Source organism: Plectropomus leopardus, chromosome 16 (assembly GCF_008729295.1).
Source record: "Plectropomus leopardus isolate mb chromosome 16, YSFRI_Pleo_2.0, whole genome shotgun sequence".
NCBI classification, from domain to species: Eukaryota; Metazoa; Chordata; class Actinopteri; order Perciformes; family Serranidae; genus Plectropomus; species Plectropomus leopardus.
In genome coordinates this window covers 4184314-4205716 of record NC_056478.1, presented here as the reverse complement: position 1 = coordinate 4205716, position 21403 = coordinate 4184314, and the positions used below count along the sequence as shown (strand labels likewise).

General features: G+C 38.4%; 1 protein-coding gene across 1 annotated transcript in view; it reads right to left on the bottom strand.

The window, feature by feature from the left end:
* Positions 1-21403, bottom strand: part of LOC121955539 (pleckstrin homology domain interacting protein) — a 60907-nt gene that overhangs the window by 9393 nt on the left and 30111 nt on the right. Inside the window, 20 exon segments of the mRNA XM_042503546.1 lie at positions 256-408; positions 1675-1827; positions 1967-2026; positions 3037-3112; positions 3324-3449; positions 3548-3668; positions 5584-5739; positions 6772-6833; positions 7951-8062; positions 8165-8185; positions 8188-8246; positions 9746-9870; positions 12839-12946; positions 13212-13322; positions 14419-14626; positions 14742-14839; positions 15509-15643; positions 16592-16694; positions 16785-16968; positions 20085-20225. Coding sequence (XP_042359480.1) covers positions 256-408; positions 1675-1827; positions 1967-2026; positions 3037-3112; positions 3324-3449; positions 3548-3668; positions 5584-5739; positions 6772-6833; positions 7951-8062; positions 8165-8185; positions 8188-8246; positions 9746-9870; positions 12839-12946; positions 13212-13322; positions 14419-14626; positions 14742-14839; positions 15509-15643; positions 16592-16694; positions 16785-16968; positions 20085-20225 — 2312 coding nt within the window.

Below are 21403 nucleotides of genomic sequence, written 5' to 3'. Positions count from 1 at the left end.
AATAATAATTTTATCAGTGATCATTAAAATAAAACGCCGATACAGATAATCAGCAAAATGCCAAATATTGGCCCGAATAATCAGCCAGGCCAATGATCTGTCAAACCCTAGTTTATACTGTGTATTTAGTTTTAAAGGTGGATTTGGAGAGAAGCTCCAAAAGCACCAGTAGTGAGAAAAACACTAGAATCACAGTGTGTGTGTGTGTGTGTGTGTGTGTGTGTGTGTGTGCGTGCGTGCGCGTGTGTATCTCACCCGAGACTTCTTACTGGGCGTGTAAGCTTTGGAATTGCTGAAAATGAGGCGGACATCTTTGCAGAGCTCGATGGGAGATTGGTACTTTCCTTCTTTGAGCGTGTTGAGGACGGTGCCGAAGTCCATCGGTGAGTCGACTATCTGCAGGTAGTCCTGCAGGAGGCAGACGGATTTTTCAATCAGTTTTCAAAAGGACTGAAGGAGAGAAAGACGGAGGAAAGGAGGCTGAAGAAGGAGGAGATTTCAGGGATCTGGGGTTTCACCTTCCTCTGTTGACAAGGAAACTGCAGCCGGCTGAAAGCTTGAGTCTGTTCACATTTCCTCCTTCACAACATTTAAGTCTTCATTACAGATGCTGAACAGACTGTTCTTCACACCCAACAACCCCTTCACCTCAGATAACTCTCCTTTTGTAGCTGCATTTTAGCCACCTGTGCCCCAAACTGACAGTTGAACTTGATTCAAAGACCAAAAACTGAAAATGCAAAATAACACGAGCATAAAGGAAATTGAAAATGACATAAATTCAGATCAAATCCAGATGGGATTAATTTGTTGAGCTCACAAAAAAAGCATTTCAATCCTGTCTGGAGCAAAGCACACCAAATAGAGAGATTTGAGGGAAACATGCCTTAAAGTACACTGAATACTTCAATAAAGAGCCGTGAGGACAGTGCCAAATGTCAGGTTTCGTGACCACACCAACTCATCATTCGCAAAGTCGAAAATGTTAAAATCCTTTGATTTGTTGAATTTCAAACTGCAAAAATAATGTATAAAGCAAGGAATTATCTAATTCTAAGAAATATTTGGAAAATGGAAGAGATGAAGGTTATAATTTGAGGGGAAAATTAAATTTAGTTTTTCAATTTGTGGAGCTAAACTGTGAAACAGCCTGAGAGTGAAGCTAAAGCAACATCCAAACATTTGGATTAAAAAAGGATTAAAGATATGATTTTCACAAGGTACAGAGATGAGGAGGCCCACAAACAATCAGCTGGTGTTTACATGGATTTATATTTAGAAAGGAATACGTGAAAATATGTAGATTGTTTATATGAATATAAATGGGACGTGAGTGAGTGTATTTATATTTTGTCTATGAATAGATTATTGTGGATCAGATATATTCAGAGAGAAATATTTATATAAAGGTGTGCATACGCCGGTTAACATGTGACATAATTAGGATTTTTATAAAGGAATTATTCATGATAATTTAATTAATGAGTAAGGAGGTAAGATTACACGAGTTTATACTTCATCTATGGTTCTTCTTTTTGTAAATTGGGGCAATTTTATGATGAAATTTATTCCTTTTTTTTCTGTCATTCATATATTTCTTAAACTAATGTTTTTATTGTATTTTACATGTTTGAAATAAAGAATCAATGCACCACAGAGTCGGTGCACACGTACCGGGTACTCCTGCAGGTCCACAGGTTCTCTGAAGGGCTCCGAGTCTTCACACTGAAAGATGAGATCCAGCAGCTCCTTACAGCGTCCCCTCCACGCGTGAGGGTCGTATGAACGGGGTCGGGTTCGAAGCTGTCGCTGCGTGGGCCGGCGACCCTGCGACAAAAAAAAAAAAAAAAAAAAAGAAGACATATAAATGGAGGTAAATGTTGCAGCTGACACAAAACTGCCTCCTCTCCTTCAGCTGCTGGATTACGACATGTAAAAAAAAGCTGTTGTTATCAGATATTGTTACCTTATGGTTTCGTGTGGATGTTCCAGGAGTGTTGGTGTCCTCGTCCTCCTCTTCATCATCCTGCACAGAAAGGAAAAGGGGAGTTAAATAAAGGGAACGTCTTAAAGTGCTTAGTATTTCACCTAACGGGCGTAGCTTTGCCGGATGCAGCGGAGCACGTTTCGGTTAGTCCTGTGGGTTTCTCAGCTCGTGCTCTGAACGCACATTCATGCATGCATCATGAGATCAGTTTATCTGATACATGAAGGTATACTCAGGTTTTCCTATAATGTGTTTAACTGTTATCACACCTTTGTACCTTGAAATTGATAGTTTAGCTTAAAAAGTTAGGACAGGGATCTTCTGATGCCAGATACAACAATTAAATCAGAACTGAGAGCCCTGTTTTTGAGTAGATTGTTATTGTTGGACATAATTTACTTACAAATGTAAGTTTGAGTATATTTTAGCACATATTTTCCAGTATAATGTTGTGATGATCTGAGAATTTATCAGGTAAAAGTCATCTGAAAATGTGCAGGTGAGTCTTGTCTTGGTCGCAGTCGTGCCGCAGCACAAGGAGCAAAAATCTAAGTGTATCTCTGTAAAACAAGTATCACAAAAAATAAAAATCATGTGAGGTCCTCTGTAGGTTTAATCTTAGGCTTAAGGCAAAGATTAGTTTTATAAACAAGTATTTTGGTTGTGGCTTTGCTGTCTTGTCTGAAAAATTGATAAGACAATTCCCAATGCGACCGTTTTTGCAACACAGGACGAAAGGCACCAAGTTTTTAGGGAAACCCTTAAATTAAGGTAACACATGTTGTGCTCTACAGGCCGCTCTGACATAGAATATTTCATTATTTTAACTCAAAACTGTCGTTCAGATGCGACATAACTTTTATGTGTAACAGAGTCTTTGAGCTGCTGTTTGACCTCAAATAAAGTGAAAATCAGCTAAATGTAAAAGCAGTAAGTTACCTTATTTGATACAAATTACATTATTATTACTGTCGCTCAATGTGAAATCATGTGATCAAGTTCAGCCATTAATTATTGTAAAAAAAAAAAAACATGTAGCGCAAACACACCTCATCCTCAGAGTCAGAGAAGGTCGCCTTCTTCATGGTTTTGTAGAGCGGCATGAGGTCTGTCAGACTTTGGTCCCTAAAGAAAAAACAGAAGAGAGCAGAAATTACTTTAATGCTGCAAATGTTGTGGGAAAAAAACAGAAAATAACCTTAACAGTTAACCAGAAGTTCCTTGATTACTGTTTTTCTCTTTGTTTCATTAAGAAATGAAACTGAACTGGTTAATAAACATTAGTTGCGACATTATTTTCGAAAACTACATTCAGAATCAATGATTCTGTACTCACTTAATGAACTGCAGCATGAGGTCAGAGACAAACTTGGCGGTGGTGACGATGAATGATCCGGGCTCGTTGAATGTTTGGGCGTTGTGTTCGATATAACGAACCTCCCACATCAGAGAGGACAGTCGTCTGAGGAGGAAAAACAAATGTGGTGAGTGTGTGCTTCATCATATCATACACACACACACACACACACACACACACACACACGGCCTGACGTGGCGTACCTGTAGAAGTGGTTGACCAGCCTCTGTCGTATGGTGCTGAGGTCCGTGACGTAGGCGACCACCGTGCAGTACGTGGGGTACGCCTGCAGGTCAACTGGAAAGGCAAATGGCGCTGCCACATCTGAGGATAAAAGACAAGATGATAAACATGTAGAGAGGATTATTTAGTAACACACTGAACAACGCTTGATATCTATATGATGTACGTCTCCTTCAAAATAAAATAATCATCATGTTGAGTATTACAACAGCAATTTTTGTCGGTCTTACACTGAACAGATTTTCATGTCGGAATAAACTCATGAGATGTGAACACTCTTGTGATGGTTTGATGTAAGTTGGTCATTAAACTCTGTCTAATCTGTTTTAAGTTGATCTTTTTCTCGTCTTCACGTTCTGACAAAATCAAACATATTATTGTACATTTTTTTTGTTGGCTCATGCAAATACTGAAATTCAATGATGTGAACAACAACAACCAGTAGCTGCGCTCTCTGCAGCGCCAAACAGGAAGCAGCAAACTGGGTAGACAGTAAACATGGAGGGAACTCGGCGGAGGTGCAAGAAAATGAACAAGTTGGAGAAACTGGTGGAGTTGTGGAGTAAACAAGAGTTTGTGTTTATTTCAGTGTATCAAATTCATCAAGCAGCACTTATTTTAGTGAGAATTTTTAATTTTTGAAGTGGTTCGCCTCTCGTTCCCGCAGTCTCCTCTCATTAGAGAAGTGCAGCTGACCAACAGAGGCTGGCAGAGAGCTGAGCCGACAAAATCAAGAACATACAGTTTGAAACAGTTCGTCTCTTTGAATTTTCTGATGCCGAATTTACAAGAATACTGTCGTCATATGAAGCCTTTTATCTTGTGTTTCTAGAGTTGAGTGTTTCTGCAGAATCATGAGGAACTGTTAATATGTCATATTTCTTAAAGGGAGTTTGGTGTGATATTTTCCACCAGGAGCAGGATGGGAAATCATTTTAAAAAGAACCTAGTTGTATCATGCAAAAACTGACGCTGCGAGATCCAAAGGCTTTGCAAAATCTTAAACTGTGTGACTGAAAACTCACATGTACGGTCTCCTGGTGTTTGGTAGGCATTAGGGATGACAACTTGTAGAAAGTTACTGGTTGTGTTTAAGTCGGTGTGCGTTTAATACATCAACCAGCACAATTTTTGAAACCTCTAATTTCCAATGTCACCTCCCACCAAATGGCATAGCTAACTAACGGAGGCTGGTCGTAAATTGTGGTGCAAAATCCAAAATTGTAATTTCTTTGTTTAAATAGTTTATCTTTATGGATTATATTGATGCCGAATTGACAAGAATTCTGTCGACACATGAGACCTTTTAATATGTGTTCCTAGAGGGTTGTGTTATTGTTAATATGTCACATTTCTTAAGGGGAGATTGGTGTGATATTTTCAACCAGGAGCAGGATGGGAAATAATCTCAAAAGTAATCTAGTTGTAGTGTTGCAAATACTGGCACTGCAGGAGACAGGGTTATAGTGTGTGCCTAAAAATTCACTGTCTTTAGATGTGAAACTTTAGTTGAAAGTCTTTTCAAAGTCTTGTGTATTGTCGGCATAAGATGCACCTAAAAGAGTTAATAAAATCCAGTCCTGTAAAGCAGCTGCAGCATGAGGCGTAGGAGTAGCAGAGAGAGATCTTAAGGGATTAAGCGTTCTGTTTGTTTTTATGTGTCTAATCCCCAAATTGTCACTAGAGGGAGCCCTTATACCAGCTTCCCCCCCGCTGGGAGGATTGCAGTAATACAAAGCTTTTCCCTAATATGACATTACATCACTTAACAGGAATTCAAGCACCTCAATATGTGGCTCAACATGTTAGCAGCTTATTCCTTTTTAAACGTATGAGTCGTGGCCCCGCTGGGCTCACGCTGGCGAGCTCAGAGCGCTGACTCATGTTGTGTGGAGTCATGCCGCCGCCGCTTTACCAGAAATGTGGCTCAACTTCTCGTCCCTGCTTACATGACACAAGGGGTGTGTTTATTCACAGGGGTTTGATGACGACGTACCGAGCGTGCAGAGCTGGTCGATGGCTTTGATGATGCGCTCGCACTCCTCTGCGCGTGTGCGGCAGCCCCATTCCCCGTCCAGAGGGACGTACAGCAGCTCCTTCTGTTCTTCTTCTATCAGCGGGACGCTCATGCCCAGCTCTTCCGGGAACGTGGCTGCACGGGAGAGAACAGCAACGGAGAAAAGTTGAAACTGTAAATTAATTAAATTGGAATAGTTCAACCCTTTGAAACCTGAGCAAAGTGATTTGATTACTTTACAAAAACATGATGTAGAGAATTACTTTAAAAATGTCTAAAAAAGGTCCAAAAAACTATAATTACCATAATTATTTGTTCAAAACCATGTTACAGAAGTATTATTATTATTTTAAGCACTTTTCAGCTAAATTCTTTGTTTTTTATTTATCTTTCGTTTTGGTAATTTTTTTGTAATTTCTTGTAATTTTTTGCTTGTTTTTGGCTAATGTTTAGGATATTTGGACATGGCCTAAAAATTTGCAAGAAGTTGGTTAAAAGAAACTAAACAATTCCCACAAATAAGCAAAAATAAATAAATAAATAAAAAGTAAAACAAAGTCAAATGATAAAAGTGCTGAAAATAAAAAATAAACATACATGTACGTTTTTTTCCTGTAACATTCATCCCTTTCTTTTTTAAATTTTACCCCCTTTTTTAAACTAATTTTCAGGTAATTCTCGGGTCACCTTTTTCTATTTTCTTGCAATTTGCTGGACGTTTCTTGCAAAGTTGCTGATTGCATTTTTCCCATGTTTTCAAAAGCAATAAAACCAATTTCTTTAGGTTTTAAAGGGTTAAAGGGATGGTTTGGGATTTGTGAAGTGGGGCTGTATGAGACACTTATAATAATAATAATAATTTTATTTATAGAGAGCTTTTCAAGGTAACCAGACACTTTACAAAAGTCAAAAAAGTATAGTCCTTGTATCACATACAGCAGCTGGTGGTCTACTTAGACTGATGTAGATGTTTTCGGTGGGCCTCTTTTAAAGTATTAAAATCCGTTTTGATGTCAGCCTCTGTGGGACTGCGTCTGTTTCTGCAAACCTGGAGCACCGAACACCAGCTACTGTATGAAATATACTGACTATACATAAGTATCTCACTGATGTCGCTCCGGGTTTGAAAGGGTTAAATGTGTGTGTGGGTGTGTTCGAGAGACTTACCATCGTCAGGGATGGGCTCCATGTCCCAAGGACTCATCTTCTCTGTGTCTCCATTATCCCAGCTGGAGGGGAAACAGTGTTGACATGAATCATCAGCATCATCACGTTGTGTTTGCAATTTCTCTTTTTATTTGCACAGGTGACGCGTGTCGCCCTCGCTGACGCTCTCCTCCAAAAGTGGGTGTTATTCTCTTAACAAAGTTTTTTTAAATAACGCGTGACCTTAAGCGCTCGCTGTTGACGAGAAAAACTAACTCACACAGACAATATGCTGATTAACGTTTCCAATTGGAATGTCACCGATAATGAAAGTTGAGCAAAACAAAGGGCAGTGTTAGTTGGCGTTGCTGTAAATGTCATATTCAAACTGTCATCCATGATTGTTTTATAAAATTTCCTGAATGATTTAAGCCATGAGGTGTTTGTGCAGTTAATGAGTGTTTTGAGAGGATGTGTCAGATGCCTGGAGTTTGTCCGATTCGACAAATTACCGTTACATGTTAAGTTTCCATGAAACACTTTTCTTTCTGTCAGTGTGGAAGGTCAGGTCTTAAAACCCGCTCAGTGCCAGCAGGTCTCACCAGGAGAAGTGAAATGTTCGGGAGTGGGAATCACGAATTGGTTTCAAATGGTCTGATCCATCATAATTGTATCCCGACATTATCAATTCCTTTTATCAGTTCTGGTGCATTTTTCTGACAGTTGCACTTTGCAAAACAATCCAGGGTGCGTACAGGTTTCAGACCGGCCTACCACCTGTATAAACAGAGTTTAATGCAGAGAAGGCCAATGTGACAGCTACAAATGTCTATTTAATTTTTAATGTTTACACGTTTTTTTAGTTGACAGTTAAATTTCCCTTCGGGGATTAATAAAGTATCTTCATTATCATTCATTCAATCATTCAGAAAGGCCTACCACCTACATAAATAGAGTCATATGTGGAGTTGGTCATTTTATCAGGGACAAATTATCAGAATCGCCTACCACCTAAAAAAATAGAGTTAAATGTAGCGTAGGTCAATTTAAAGTGAAAAAATGTCTATCAGAATGGCCTACCACCGCTCTAAATAGAGTTAAAGGTAGCTTAGGTGAGCTTAGATTGTGCAGGGCTTTGATCAAACCTGCTTTTTTTAACTGTGCATCTCTGAAAAGAGTAAATCAAAGCTGTGATCGTACCAGACGTTGTAGCACTGAAACAGGCTGTCGGGATACTGAGGCTGGTACGGCTCCTGGCTCTCGATGGTCCCAAACCACCAGGCGTCATCAATCACTGACCGAAACCTGTCACCTGCGCACACATCACAGTTAGGTCAGATCTTTACGAGAGAACAACAGTCGACTGCAGAAAGCGAGCTGGAAACAAGCAAGAAAAAAAAAAAAATCGGCTGACCGATACTCCACTGCCTTTTCTGGCGTTGTCAAACTGCTGCCGCAGAACCAGGAAGTCGATTACATCAGGCATGTCGTGGTACCTGCAACGAGACAAAAATGAAGTCATTAAAACTGCAACAAAGCACGGAAATAAAAAAAAAACTAAACAAAATAAACAGAATAACAGATCAAAAACAAAACTGAAAGTAGCAGTTTAGCATTCCCATAACAGTCTCTGCTTTATAATATCAGTCAAGATTTCTAAATTAAATGTTTTATAGCTACTGTCTTGTCTTGAGTTGAGATGAGAATTAATTAAGTAAGAACTGTTCATATTTATAGTGAGCAGAGGGAGCCACAGAGTGCTTAAGAAAATACATTCAAACTCTGTCGGCACTGAAAACCTGCATATTGCTGGAAAGAAAAACACTGAAAAAGTTCAGTGAAGAATAGGACATTTTGGTCAGACCTGATACCCTGGAATCAGCAACTACCCTGACCTTATTTACCTGACCTTTCTTATTATGTCTATTTTATGTATTTATTTATTCATTTATTTGTATTTTATTTATTTATTTTTAAATTGTATTTGTATTCTATTTATTTATTTTTAAATTTTATTTCAATTTATTGGAATTTTTCCTTATTTATTTAATTATTTTTTTACTTATTTTTTTCTTATTGTCTCTTCTTATTTTTATTGCTAGGCATTGCCTCTACTGCTGTTCTGTTTTTCATTATTATATTTGGTTTGGTTTTCTGTTGTTTTCCAATTTTTGCTGTGCTTTTCTGCTGTTTCGTGATTTCACAAGAGGATGGGGGTAGGAATGAATGAGGTTTGTGGTTATGATAAGTCTTTGTTAAAAATTAAAAAAAAAAAAAATCTGTTTTCTATGTTCTCTATGTACCACCTCCTCGTTTCAATAAAACATTGAAATATAAGAACAGGATGTGTTACACTGTAGCATATTTAGTAATGTATCATATACTAAGAGCACGAGTGCCGCGATGCATCACAAACATGCAGTTCGGGTTTGTTTGCAGGTACTTTTGTATCTGTTGTCTTTGTCAAAATAGTAGAGCTGTATCACATGATGCATACATTTATTCTTTATTAATTCATTCATTTATTTTATTTTATAGGTTAAGGGAATGTCAAATATGTGTTAGATTTGTTATGATGTCCTGTTGTTGTTTTTTTATTAAACCTGTCTTTCATTGCCCTGATATTGTGTGTCGTGATATTGACCGCGGTTTTGTGTCAAAAATAAAAAAAAACCCAATTTGTCCAAAAAAAAAATAACAAAGGGTTCGTTTTCAAAAATATTTTCATTTTCACTTTTTTTCCCCTAAATTATGTTTTTGTGTGTTCAAGACAGAATATCAGTCAAAGTGGTTTTTGGTTGTTTTGATAAGATATGTCAAAGTTTTAAAGCTTTTTCTTTTTTGGTGCGCTCAAAGAAATATCAGTCACACTGGTCGTTTATTCATGTTGAGAAAGGCTCTTATCTGTTTTTGCAAACGAACTCTTCTTAAAAGTGAATCATCAGAAAGCGGCCGACTCTCTGAAGCTCTTGTGGATTCGCAGCGGGATGCTTACTTCATAGAGAAGGATCCTCCGGTCAGTTTGCCGGTGTCGGGGTCCAGGAAGGACAGCTTCAGACAGCACAGCGTGGGCAAGCCGACCTCATACTTGATGCCGACTATCTTCATCAGTTCCTGCTCCTGAACACCACCAAGAGAAGAACAAATTATTCTAAATGATGCAACTAATTACAACTAACTAATGGTATCAATATTTGGGTTGATACAATTTTAAACACAGATTTATTGTTAATATACCCATGAAAGCCGGACATTCTCTCAATGTTTGAGGTCTCTAGTTGTTGGTTGTAAATTTTCATGAGGCTGTGATTATCTTACAGGTCACAATACGTCATACTATACAGTATACATTGAATACAGTTGCCTCATTCAATCCACAAGAGTCTCCGCTTATCAGTTATATCCAATTTATGTAATTTCACGGCTGTTTATGGATGTCAGTATGCAGAAATACTTAAATACAAAATAAAATCTGTACTGCATGAGAAAAACTGCATGACTGTGGCCGTAGGGCAAATATGGCTTTAAAATAGTATGACAATATTTTTAGGCTATAACATGAAACATGACATGTATCTCAATATTTTGAAATCTACTTTAAACTACTAAAATAGAAAATTATTAAATAAACTACAGTTACAAATATGTTAGCTACTGCAATAAAATAAAGTGACATAAAGCACTGTTATAATAACGTTTAATAAAATATTGTTATGATGTAAATAAAGTATAAAGTTTAAAAGTGAAATAAAGTATTGTTATGATTAAATAAATCAAAATGGAACCCATGGTGCTTTTATTTTGAAGGACATGGCTCGCTCAGGCAGGAAGTGTTGATGATTTTGCTGCGAACGCGAAGTTTCCCGTCAACAGTCGGATGTTAGCAGAGAGTTAAACTGTAACTGCAGTATGAGGATTCATCCACTGCAAGATGGAAACAAACTAACAGCTCTCCAGCTCATATATTGCAAAGATTTCCATGTTGCACTGGTGCTCAGTGGTTGCAAAATGTGACTAAATAATCGCGTTTGGAGCTCTGCAGATAGAAAAACACAAAGCCTCACCTGCTCACACTACCACTCGTTAAGTTAAACTGTTACCTCAGCGCCGTTAAACGTGATGATTTATTTCCTCTAAACTGGAAACAAACCAACTTTCCAGTTCATATATTAATAGTATTTTGAAGTCATAGTGGTGCTCCGTGGTCGCAAAATGTGACTTTACAGTCACGATTGGAGCTCTGCAAAAGCCCTGCTGTTTGTGTGTCTGTGAGAGGCAGAGAGCCATAAGAGAAAGAGGGAAAAACAAAACGCCAAAGCGAGACTAATGCCGTTGGTTAAAAAAACTACGAGACAATTTATACTTGATGTTTGGGATGAAGTTATTTTATAAATTGCACATGGAACAAGCTGCAGTACTTTGAGTATATCCGATTTATCGCGCAGCCCCAGTGGGACCAACATAAAGTTGGCATGTCTGTAAAAGGGAGACTCATGGATACCCACAGAACCCATTTTCATTCAGATACCTTGAGGTGAGATTTTAAAGGATCACGGCCGGTACCAGTGGATTCCTAAAGTCTTCTAGTTTTTGTGTGAAACCAGTAAAACTCAGCCTGCTTCAGCCTCTAAAAGACAGTAATGTGAGCCAAGATCACCAGCGTTCCCGCAGCTCTCTAAGGGTTAAACATAGTTCAAGCCCTCGATTGATAGATTTTCTTTTCAGTGAGGTGTGTTATGTAGCCTGAGCTCTTTCAGTCGAGCAAAAGTGAAACTGCAGAGAGTTATTCTTCAGTTTTGCGACGCCTGTTTGTCCAAATTACAATGAAAGATATAGAAGAGAACACTGCATTTCAAACGCTACAGGCAATACAATCACAAAGATGCACACCGTGCCTGCAATGCATTGTGGTTCGCCGTCTGCAGAGAAATCACTATTTCTGCCTCCAAACATGAAAAAGAAAAAAGTAAAAATGCAATCCCATAAGCTCTTACTTTAAAGTGTTGAAGTGTCTGATGTTTTTTTTTCCTTTCTTAAATCTTTTAAAGGCAGTTTCATATACAGGAATGAAACTCTGCAGCGGAAGTATATTTTTAGGACGGAAAAGGGATTTAAATCAACATGAAAGTGAAACCAGACAGGTGTCTGTGGTAAAGACGAAATACAGGCAAGAGCTTTGCAAGCTAAAGACCATGTGTGTGTGTGTGTGTGTGTGTGTGCGCGCGTGCATGTGTGTGTGTGTGTGTGTGTGTGTGTGTGTGCGTGTTGTTAATAATGAAACAACAGAGAGTGATTGCATCATTGTAGCTTGCAACTGTGTAGCAATTCCTAAGAACTGCTGTGTATTTTCTAATGAAGATTTTTAGTCATTCTTTATCTCCATTACTCACATTTTTGGCCCTTAATCTTGAAACAGCCTTAAAAGATGAACGTAACAGAAAATGTTTTTCACAGTGATTTTCTTTTTTTTTTTTTTTTTGTTTTGCTCTTAACCCCTTTAAACCCGAGCAAATTCACCTAATGTCTTTCAAGAACATGGGAAGGCAATGATTAGCAAGGAATTAGTTTTAAAAAAATACAAGATAATTATCTAAAAACACACAAAAAAATGGAAAAGAAAAATGGTAAATAATAAATAATTAATTATTTCAGTTAAACAAGCAATGATAAGGCTCATAAAAAGTGCTACAAATGTAATGTTGTTAACTTTTATTATATAATTATAATTAAATGACTATTTTCAAATATTTTTCTCTCTCTTTCATCTTATTTATTCAATTATTATTAATTTTCAGTTTATTTTCTTTGCTTTTTCTAATTCCCAGGACATCCCTTGTCACGTTTCCTGTTGCCTTTAACACCATATTTTGAAAGGACATCAAATCAATTTAAACTACTGTAGCTCCTCTGTGTGAAGACTATTGATTCCTGTTACATGGCTCTTCTGTTATTCTTATGAAGGGCTCCTCCTCAGCGGTTGTGTGCCCGCAGATAAAGAGACAACAGAAATCTCGGGATACGTTGGGATCTAAAGAGCACGTCGCTCTTCAGAGAGTCTTAAATCCATCTTTGTCAAACTGTTCCTTACCCGTAGCTCCATCTTGTGCCAAGGCTGCTTCTTAGGATTGATGCTGTAAATCTTTTTCTGTTTGGCCATCTCCACGTAGGCTTCATGGCCCTGTCTGAAGTAGTATACCTGCACACACACATCAATATAAATACACCACAGAATTTTCTGATGCATGATGTATATTCTTCTGGGAGGTAACTCTACTAAAAAATATAAAGTCAGTGTGCTTCCTCTATTATTGTGTGCAATGGCCGCTGCAGCCTCCTGGGGCCGCTAACTCTGCTGCAGACTGCTCTGGTTGCTATGTAAAACACGAGCCAGTGTTTTGGTGCGAGCAGACATGTGCGGGCCATGTGGTGCGGACAGTGTAACAGAAACAGCTGCCGTGTACCTCGTCCCCCATCTGGGGTATGTAAGGACATCTGCGGGGGACCGTGTCTGTGATCCAGGCTGATGGAAGCCACTCCTCCAGAGTTAGCCCTTGCTCCTGAAGGTCTGTCCTCTGAATGACAAACAACAAAACAAATTCTCAATTAGAGGGGCACTCTGAGAGCGCAGACCATCAAGGCCAAATGCCCCATCTCACGATGACGACAATAGAGAAAAATAATCTGTGTATCCGCTCTGTAGTTCAGATCTGCTCCAAAATTTAATGTGTTCATTTTTAATCACATTTTCTGTTTTATTATTTTGTATTTTGAGAGTTTTAAGTTCATATTGACATATATATTAATATTTTTGTTTTCATTACTGGCTGTGTGCAATATGTGTTTTTATTACTGGGTGAGTGCAACAGGTGTTGTATGCAATGTGTGCACAATTTGTATTAAGTAAAACTGTGACTATGTGCAGTTGCATATCTGGTGTTTTTGAAAATTTGGGGCATATTTACCCCCCTTTCCGAGAAGCATGATATGGTTGATACCATTAGATTCATTAAGTTTTCTAGTTTTAGATGATACCTGTATCATCACTCTAGCTTTAAACCTCAGCCCTGTGCAGCCTCTTCAGACAGAGGTGTCAGCTGGCGAAGAAGTTAAAAAAAAGGGCTAAATAGCCAAGATGACATCACAATTTAAAATCTAGGAACTGAGCAGGAAATTGTGGGCGTGGCCAGCAGGATTAACACGACTGTGCATATTTAGTACATATTCGTATAAAAGTAAACCTGCACCATTTTGGAGATCATATTCTAGTTATCATAATACATCTATGAGACACAAACACAAGTACCGACCTGCAACCAGACCGTCTACCGCAACAAAAAACAGAGAAGCTCAGATTACAACTCACACACATACATAGGGAGCGAATACAGCAGCAAATAGTTGTTTGCTGCTGTATTAAAGATCTAAATATCATATACAGCTCCTTTAAGAATAAAAGTAGTAATTTTGGAAAACTGCCACTTTGACATTAAGCATGCAAAAAAAATTGCATGAGAAACTTTGAAATCTTTCAAATCTATGCATAAATCACATAAAAACCTAATATTTAATCTGAACACTTTGGGTAATAACTCTGAATCTATGATGTTACTCCTGACGCAGCAAGGAGGAAAAAATATTTTGTTACAGGCATTAAAACTAATGACTCACCTTCCTTTTCTCCTTTGGCTGCTTCTTCTTTGGTAATGCGCCGTCTTTGTCCACTTTGTCTTTCTTTCTCTCCTTCTTCCCATCCCTCTTCTTCTCTCCGTCCTCCTCTGAGCCGCTGCTCTTCTTTTTCACTTTCACGCTCTTCTTGGGCGGCTCAAGGTTGATCCCCGCGTCCGCCGTCCAGTCGGAGTAATCGCTGGAGTAGTCACTGCGGACGCATCGCAGAGAGAAGATTAAACACACAGCTGCTTGTGTTTACGTTTATGTGCATATAGCAGAAAGTTGATATGATAAATGTGCGTTAAACACCGTTAATATCTCACCTTGAACTACTGTGGTCGTCCGGCCAGGGCTCCTTCTGCTCCTCGTCCTTCTCCTCCTCTGAGGAATGCCCGTTGATTTGCCGTACCTCCACCTCTCCCTAAAAACAAACATAATTTAAAGTTAACACTTTAAAGATAAACAAAAAGACAAACAGAATCAGTGCAAATGAAATACATCAAGAAAGGTAATAAAGAAGAAGTCTGTATATCACAGTAACATTTGTGAGCGGAGAAGTTTAGTGTGCTTTTACGGACATTAACAAGAGATAAATGGAACTGAGCCGAGCTACATTAATTTAACCCTTCAATGCTAAGCCCATATCTATTGTTGTCAAAGTGGACATAAAGTTTATTACACTGTTGGACTGTTTTAAAGGTAGGGACATGCCATATCTTTGACTTCTCAATTGTGTACGCTACATTGTTTCCCATTAATAACTACAGTGGGAAGCCATAGTGTAATTTGTCCGGCCATAGTCATTAAAATATACACAGCGCTGGGTTATTTATAGCACAGCAGCGGCAGAGAGGAGCAGCAACATCACGTGCATTAAAAGTAAAACGAAACTGTTATTTCTTCTTGGCCAAAAACTCGCTTTCACTTGCAAAAATGTGCAAATATCTTGTGTCATCCATCGATCAGACTGAGCTCCGTTTTCAGGAACATCATCTGCGTCGAAGATGAGTTTCAAGAAGCGTTTAGCACACAGCTCCCCGTAAAGTTTACAACGTATACATTTAAAACAGGGCGGTAACAGTGTATCTACCTCTGAGGTGCTTTCATCGTCATCGGCAGCCTCGGCGCTCTGGCGGCTCGTCTCCTCCATAGCAGCACGCGTTTGGTAGCCATGGTTACCCTGGCTCCTCCTGCCCTCGTCAACGGACTCTGATGTCGGATGAACCTGAGAGATAATTCAACAACTTTTTAAAATTACTCCTTTGACACCTTTAAATAAGTTTTCTTGTGTCACATTCAGACACCTTTCACGACCCATTTAACCCTTTGAAACCTGAGAAAATTGTTGTTTTTTTTAAAACATGGAGGAAAAGGAAAAGACCAACTTGGCAACAAATGTCCCATAAACTGCAAGAAATTATTAAACAGTGATGAAGACAATTAGATATAAAAAAGGAAGGACAATTATTAGAAAATTGTCAAAAACTATGGAAAATAGGGTGCCGGGTAGCTCAGCTGGTAGTTTGGTGGTTTTTAGAGGCTACATGTCGTCATCGCAGCAGCCTCACGTTTGAGTCAGAACATCAGCCCGCTGCTGCATGTCATCCCCACTCTGTTTTTTTTAAAGATATTTTTGGGGGCTTGTTTGCCTTTAATTGATAGGACAGCACAAATATGAAAGGTGGAGAGAGAGAGGGGGTGACATGCAGCAAAGGGCTGAGGCCCTTACACTTTTCCTGTCATCTCTCTAGCTATCCTATCAAATAAAGAGCATACAGTCCAAATAAAAAACTTTTTTAAATGCACAGTGGGGAAAAAAAAAAAAATTATAATTATATATTTAAAATTATGTTACAGAAAAAAATATGTATTCATAAATTTATTTCATTTTCTGCACCTTTTTGGTGTCATTTGTTTTCGGGTTTGTTTTTGCTCATTTTCAGGTCATTTTCTTGTAGCTTTTTACGAATTTCTTGCTATTTATTGGGCCACGTGTCGTTGTCTGATGCTCTTTGCCTTCTCCTCATATATTTCAGAGAAATCAAACCAATTTGCTCAGGTTTCGAAGGGTTAACTAAAGCTCTGTGTCTAACAGAGCCGGGAATAAAATACAGAAAAATAATTTCATTCCCATAAAACAATAATGTGTGTTTGTGTGCGTTAATTCACTCACCCTGCTCTCCTTGGGGAGCGAGTGGATGGTGCGTCTCCTCCTTTCTGACTGATAAATATTGATCTCCTCCTCGCCTTTGGCCTCACGCCAGTTCACCTGTCTCCTACACGATAACACGCCGAGTCATGACATGCGTTAATACACTCACTCCCAAAAACACGTTCCTCTCCGTGACATCGGCGTTGTGTGTTACCTGACGGAGGCGTCCTCCAGCTCGGGGACCAGCACCCTGCGGCTCCAGGCCACCAGGTCGCCCTCTGTGGCCATCTGGCTGCGCGGCGCGTTGCTGTGCATCTGGCGGACGCCCTCGATCTGCCCGCTGCGACGCAGACCCACGTTGGGCGGGGAGTGCACCTCTGTGGGCGAACCCACTGATCCTGAGGGACAGAGATGAGGGGAAAAATAAAGCTTTCACCTTGAACATTTAAGTGACTCACCTGCTCCACAAGTTAACCCTTTGAAAAGTGAAGCGACATCACTTCTCGTGCTGCTATCAGACACCTTTTACAAATATTTGAACCTCTGAATCCTGAGAAAATTGGTGTAATTTCCACAAACTGAAAGAAATAGGTAGATTTAAAAATGTATTTTTAAAAAACTATGGAAAACTGTCTGGGGAAAGACGTCTATGGGAAACAAGAGAAAAGCTCGGGGAAAAAACTATATTTATAATTATAAAAATTACACATTTAAAATTATATTACAGAATTATGTTGTATGTCCTGCTTTCTTTTATTTAAAAAAATAATAATTTCAGGTGATTTTCTTGTTTTTTTTTTTACTAATTTCTTGCAAAATTTTTGGTCATTCTTCTTTTGTTGTTCATCGCCTTCTTTCCATGTTTTTAAAAGAAATCAGGCCAGTTTACTGAGATTAAAAATGTCAAAGAAAATCTTAAAAGGCCAGCTTAACTATTTGAAATGCTACTGCATGTTTTGATTGAAATATGCCAATACTTGATTAACCCTTTAAAACTGGAGCAAATTGGCTGGATGTCTTTTAATAACATGGGGATTACATGTAAATTAGTAAAAAGGAAAAAAAGAAAGAAAAATAAAGTAAGACAATACATAAATGACCAGAAACAAGAGTTTTAAAATATAATAATTCCGTAGTATAATTTAAAATATGCATTATTAATATTATATTACAAATATAGTTTTCATCATTTGAGCAGTTAAGCTAAAAATTCCTCCCTAATTCAGATTTTTTCAGGTACGTTTAAGCATGGCATTTTGTTTTGTCTCAGTTAACCACCTCTTCAGTAACAACAGACACAGCCGTCGTTGATCCAGTCCTCTCCTTGAATGCATTTGAAAAAAAGCTCATTTCATCCCTGAACAGCATGGTGCTGAATTCACTCATGTTCACATATCATGTTAATACCAACACCTTAACGTGCCTTATCAGTGACAGCAGGTGACTCAAATCATCTAAAAAGTAAATCAGAAGTTTTAAAATAAAGGCTGAAAGGCTGCAGCTGTTGATTATCTATTAATCTGTCAGTTATTAATTATAATATTTCCGTTGCCATTTCTAAAAGCCCAAAGCAGCATCTTGAAACCGCTAATTGTGTCTGAGCAGCAGTTAAAAAAAAAAAAAAAAACTCAAATATATTCAGTTTACAAAGACAAGCCAAAGAAAAGCAGTAAATCCTCACATCTGAAACCAGCAAATATTTGGTATTTTTCCTTGAAAAGAGACTAAAACCATTAATCATTCGACAAAATAGTTGCTGATTATATTTGTGTTGACAGACTAATTAATTGTTTCAGCTCTAAAAATGATTAATTGAGTAGGAGATACAAAGAAAGACAAGAAGAAACAATGAGCTAGCAGGGAGTCAGTTAATGAGTTAATGATATTGTATCTGTAAAATCTAATGTAATTCATGTATTGTACGCTTTATACAATAATAGACACTCATGATTTTGTAATTAGGAAGGCTGTTTCTCTCTGTTCAATAAAAGCAGCTGCATGCAGGCAATTACTTCTCTTAGTGTTTGCTGATGTTACTTCGGAGCACCAGAGCCACAGACACACCAGTGATTTCGTCCTCTCTACACTGACTTTTTAAAATGCTTTCTATGGTGCAGATTTTTCAAACTTCACTTACTTGGTTTCTGAGTCAACAAGTGAAACCTAACGCTCTGAAAACATTGACATTTTCTGCTCAGCTCGTGCACGCACATTATTGCTCTGTGTTATAAGCATGAGCCAGAAACAATAACAACAAAGACAGACTACCGCTTTGTTTCTGTTTTGTTTGCACTGCTTGGTTTAATACACAGAAACTTAGTATTTCTGCTAAGAATGCCCTTTGAAAGTCAGAGGCTCAAATCTTCAGTCGGAGACGCTCAGTCGACTGAGATTTTCTGTGCAGTGTGCTGGGGACGTTTTGGTCACCATTTTTTGCTGCCGAGTGAGTGCTCCTTTCTTTCATGCTTCTCTTTGCAGCTGCAGACATGCAGGCAGCAGCACAGAGTGAGAGAGGCCGCATCGTAAGGTAAAGAATTTTAAAGTTTGTGGATTTTGTTGATATCTAGTGTACATAAAAAAATGTTGTTGCTCATTTATGACCTTTCGTTAGTGCATTTAGCTTATTTACTATATGACTCACTCTAAACGTCCCATAGAGCCCGATCTGATTTTAAAACTGTGTATGAGAAACAAAACAAATTGACGACAAAATCCGATTCGTCTGGCATAATTCTGGGTCGGGTGCAGCCCTAATATACGCAACACTTCAAGGACAAACATTTTTGCCCCACATCAGCATCCATAGTTTTAAGTCCACCAAAGACGATGGTTCAACCAGCAGATGGCGGGACAGTTAGAGAGTGGGATTGTTGTCAATAAGAGGTATCGTAAGCAGATATATCTTAAATTACAAAGGTCATGTGGACAGAATATTTTTTAGAAATCGAAGGGGAAAATATCGATTTTTCAAAATATCTGTATACATGTAGACAGGGCCTAGATCTGCTGTATGTTTTTATCCCTTAATGGATAAGATACCAAAGGTACAGTTCAGGTGTCAGTTCTCTGTATCCACCAACTCTTTGAGAAAGGTGTGTTTAATTGAACTTTCCAGGTTTTCTGTGTAAATCTCACAGTTGTTCAAACTGCTTGTTTTGCATAGTCAGGTATTTTGTTTGTTGCATATTTCAAATGAAGAGTGCATAAAAAAATATCTATTTAATTGTTCTATATGCTAATTAAAGCCAAATATCCCAAGTAATTACCCTGACTATGACTAATCATTATTACAAATGTACTGCATGTTCTACTTTTCACACAGATAATTATACTAATTCATCACATCTGGATTGAAATAGTGTTTGCAAATCGCTCTCAGCTTGTTTTATCGTGCTTCATATAGAGTTGAGTTTGCAACATACTACATGCCACAGAAAGCATCAGGATTTGTTGCTCTGAATAAAGTCCTTCCAACACTGCAGCAGTGTTACTTCCCGTCACGAGGCGGTCTTACCTCTGTTGGACCTGGTGTTTGCAGCAGCAGAGGTGTCATTTGTTCCCAGTCTTTGGTCCTGCTCCTGCTGCAGCCTCTGAATCATCGTGTCCAGAGGACTGGGTCCGTCCACCGCCTGCTCACTCACCACTTGGTTCAGACCTGACCCAGACAGGAACGGAGACAGAGACACAGACAGAGAATTAAAAGTCAAAGACAAACAGAGAGAGAAAGAGACAGTCCTTGTCCAATCTACAAAATCTCTTAATTCAACGACAGAGAGAAAACCGCCACTATCTTATAATAACTGGATGTACATATTGCTTTATTGCACTTGTTCTATTTTAGTGAAGGTCGGCTAAAAATCGTCTGCATGTCACAATGCTCTAACATCATCTTCACAGATGAAAAAGGGAATGGGTTTTTCACAAAACCTTTACAATTGCCTCAATGCCTACAATGCCTCTGAAAGGCTGACAGCAGTGCAAGGTTAGTTTCACACCGTTATGCATAAACTGTGAGGCAAAAACCTCAGAGAGCTTGTAGAGAGTCTCATAACAAATTCATCTCCTTCACCTGCCTTCACTGCGTCCTATTAATGCATTTAATAAACTGCTGTTTCTGTTTGTATCCCTGCCAACATTTTACACTACCATATTAATTCTGCCTTTTTAATCACCAATGCCAGTGTAGTTTCAGTTAAAGCATCTCATTTAAGGAATACTTCAGCACCCCAAATGACTATTTAAATATCAGTTACTCACACTGCGTCGTACTGAATTTGTGGAGGAAATTTGTTTTTCTCACATGCCTCCATGGAGAGTGAAGAATCCAAGATCTGAGAAATATTCTTGATGAATTGAAGTCGTAGGGGATCCACATTTAACAACAGCACTATATAAAAAACTATATAAAAAATCTGTTTGCAAACTTTCATACAACTTGTGTAGTGTAATCTAAGTCTCATTTATCTAGTCCGGTTTTGTTTTTCACTTTTACTCCAATTCATCATGAATATTGTCCATTTTTGGATTCTTTGTTCACTGTGGAGGCATGTAAGAAAAAAACATCTTCTTCTCGAGTTCATGGTAACACAGGGTGAGTAATTGATATAAAAATGGTCATTTTGTGAGTGAAATTCTCCTTTAAGCACATTTGAGAACAGATATTCTTGTCCGAGCAGTATGATGAGAGGAGCGCGATAAAAGTGTCTTTGATCAGTTGACAGATGAGTCACAATTAGACCGAAGACGACAGTTTCACCTTCCTTTAAAAAATCTGATCTGTAGCGTGCAAGATGACGACTGAAAAAAAACTACAGCTGAGTTCGTGCTCTCAGG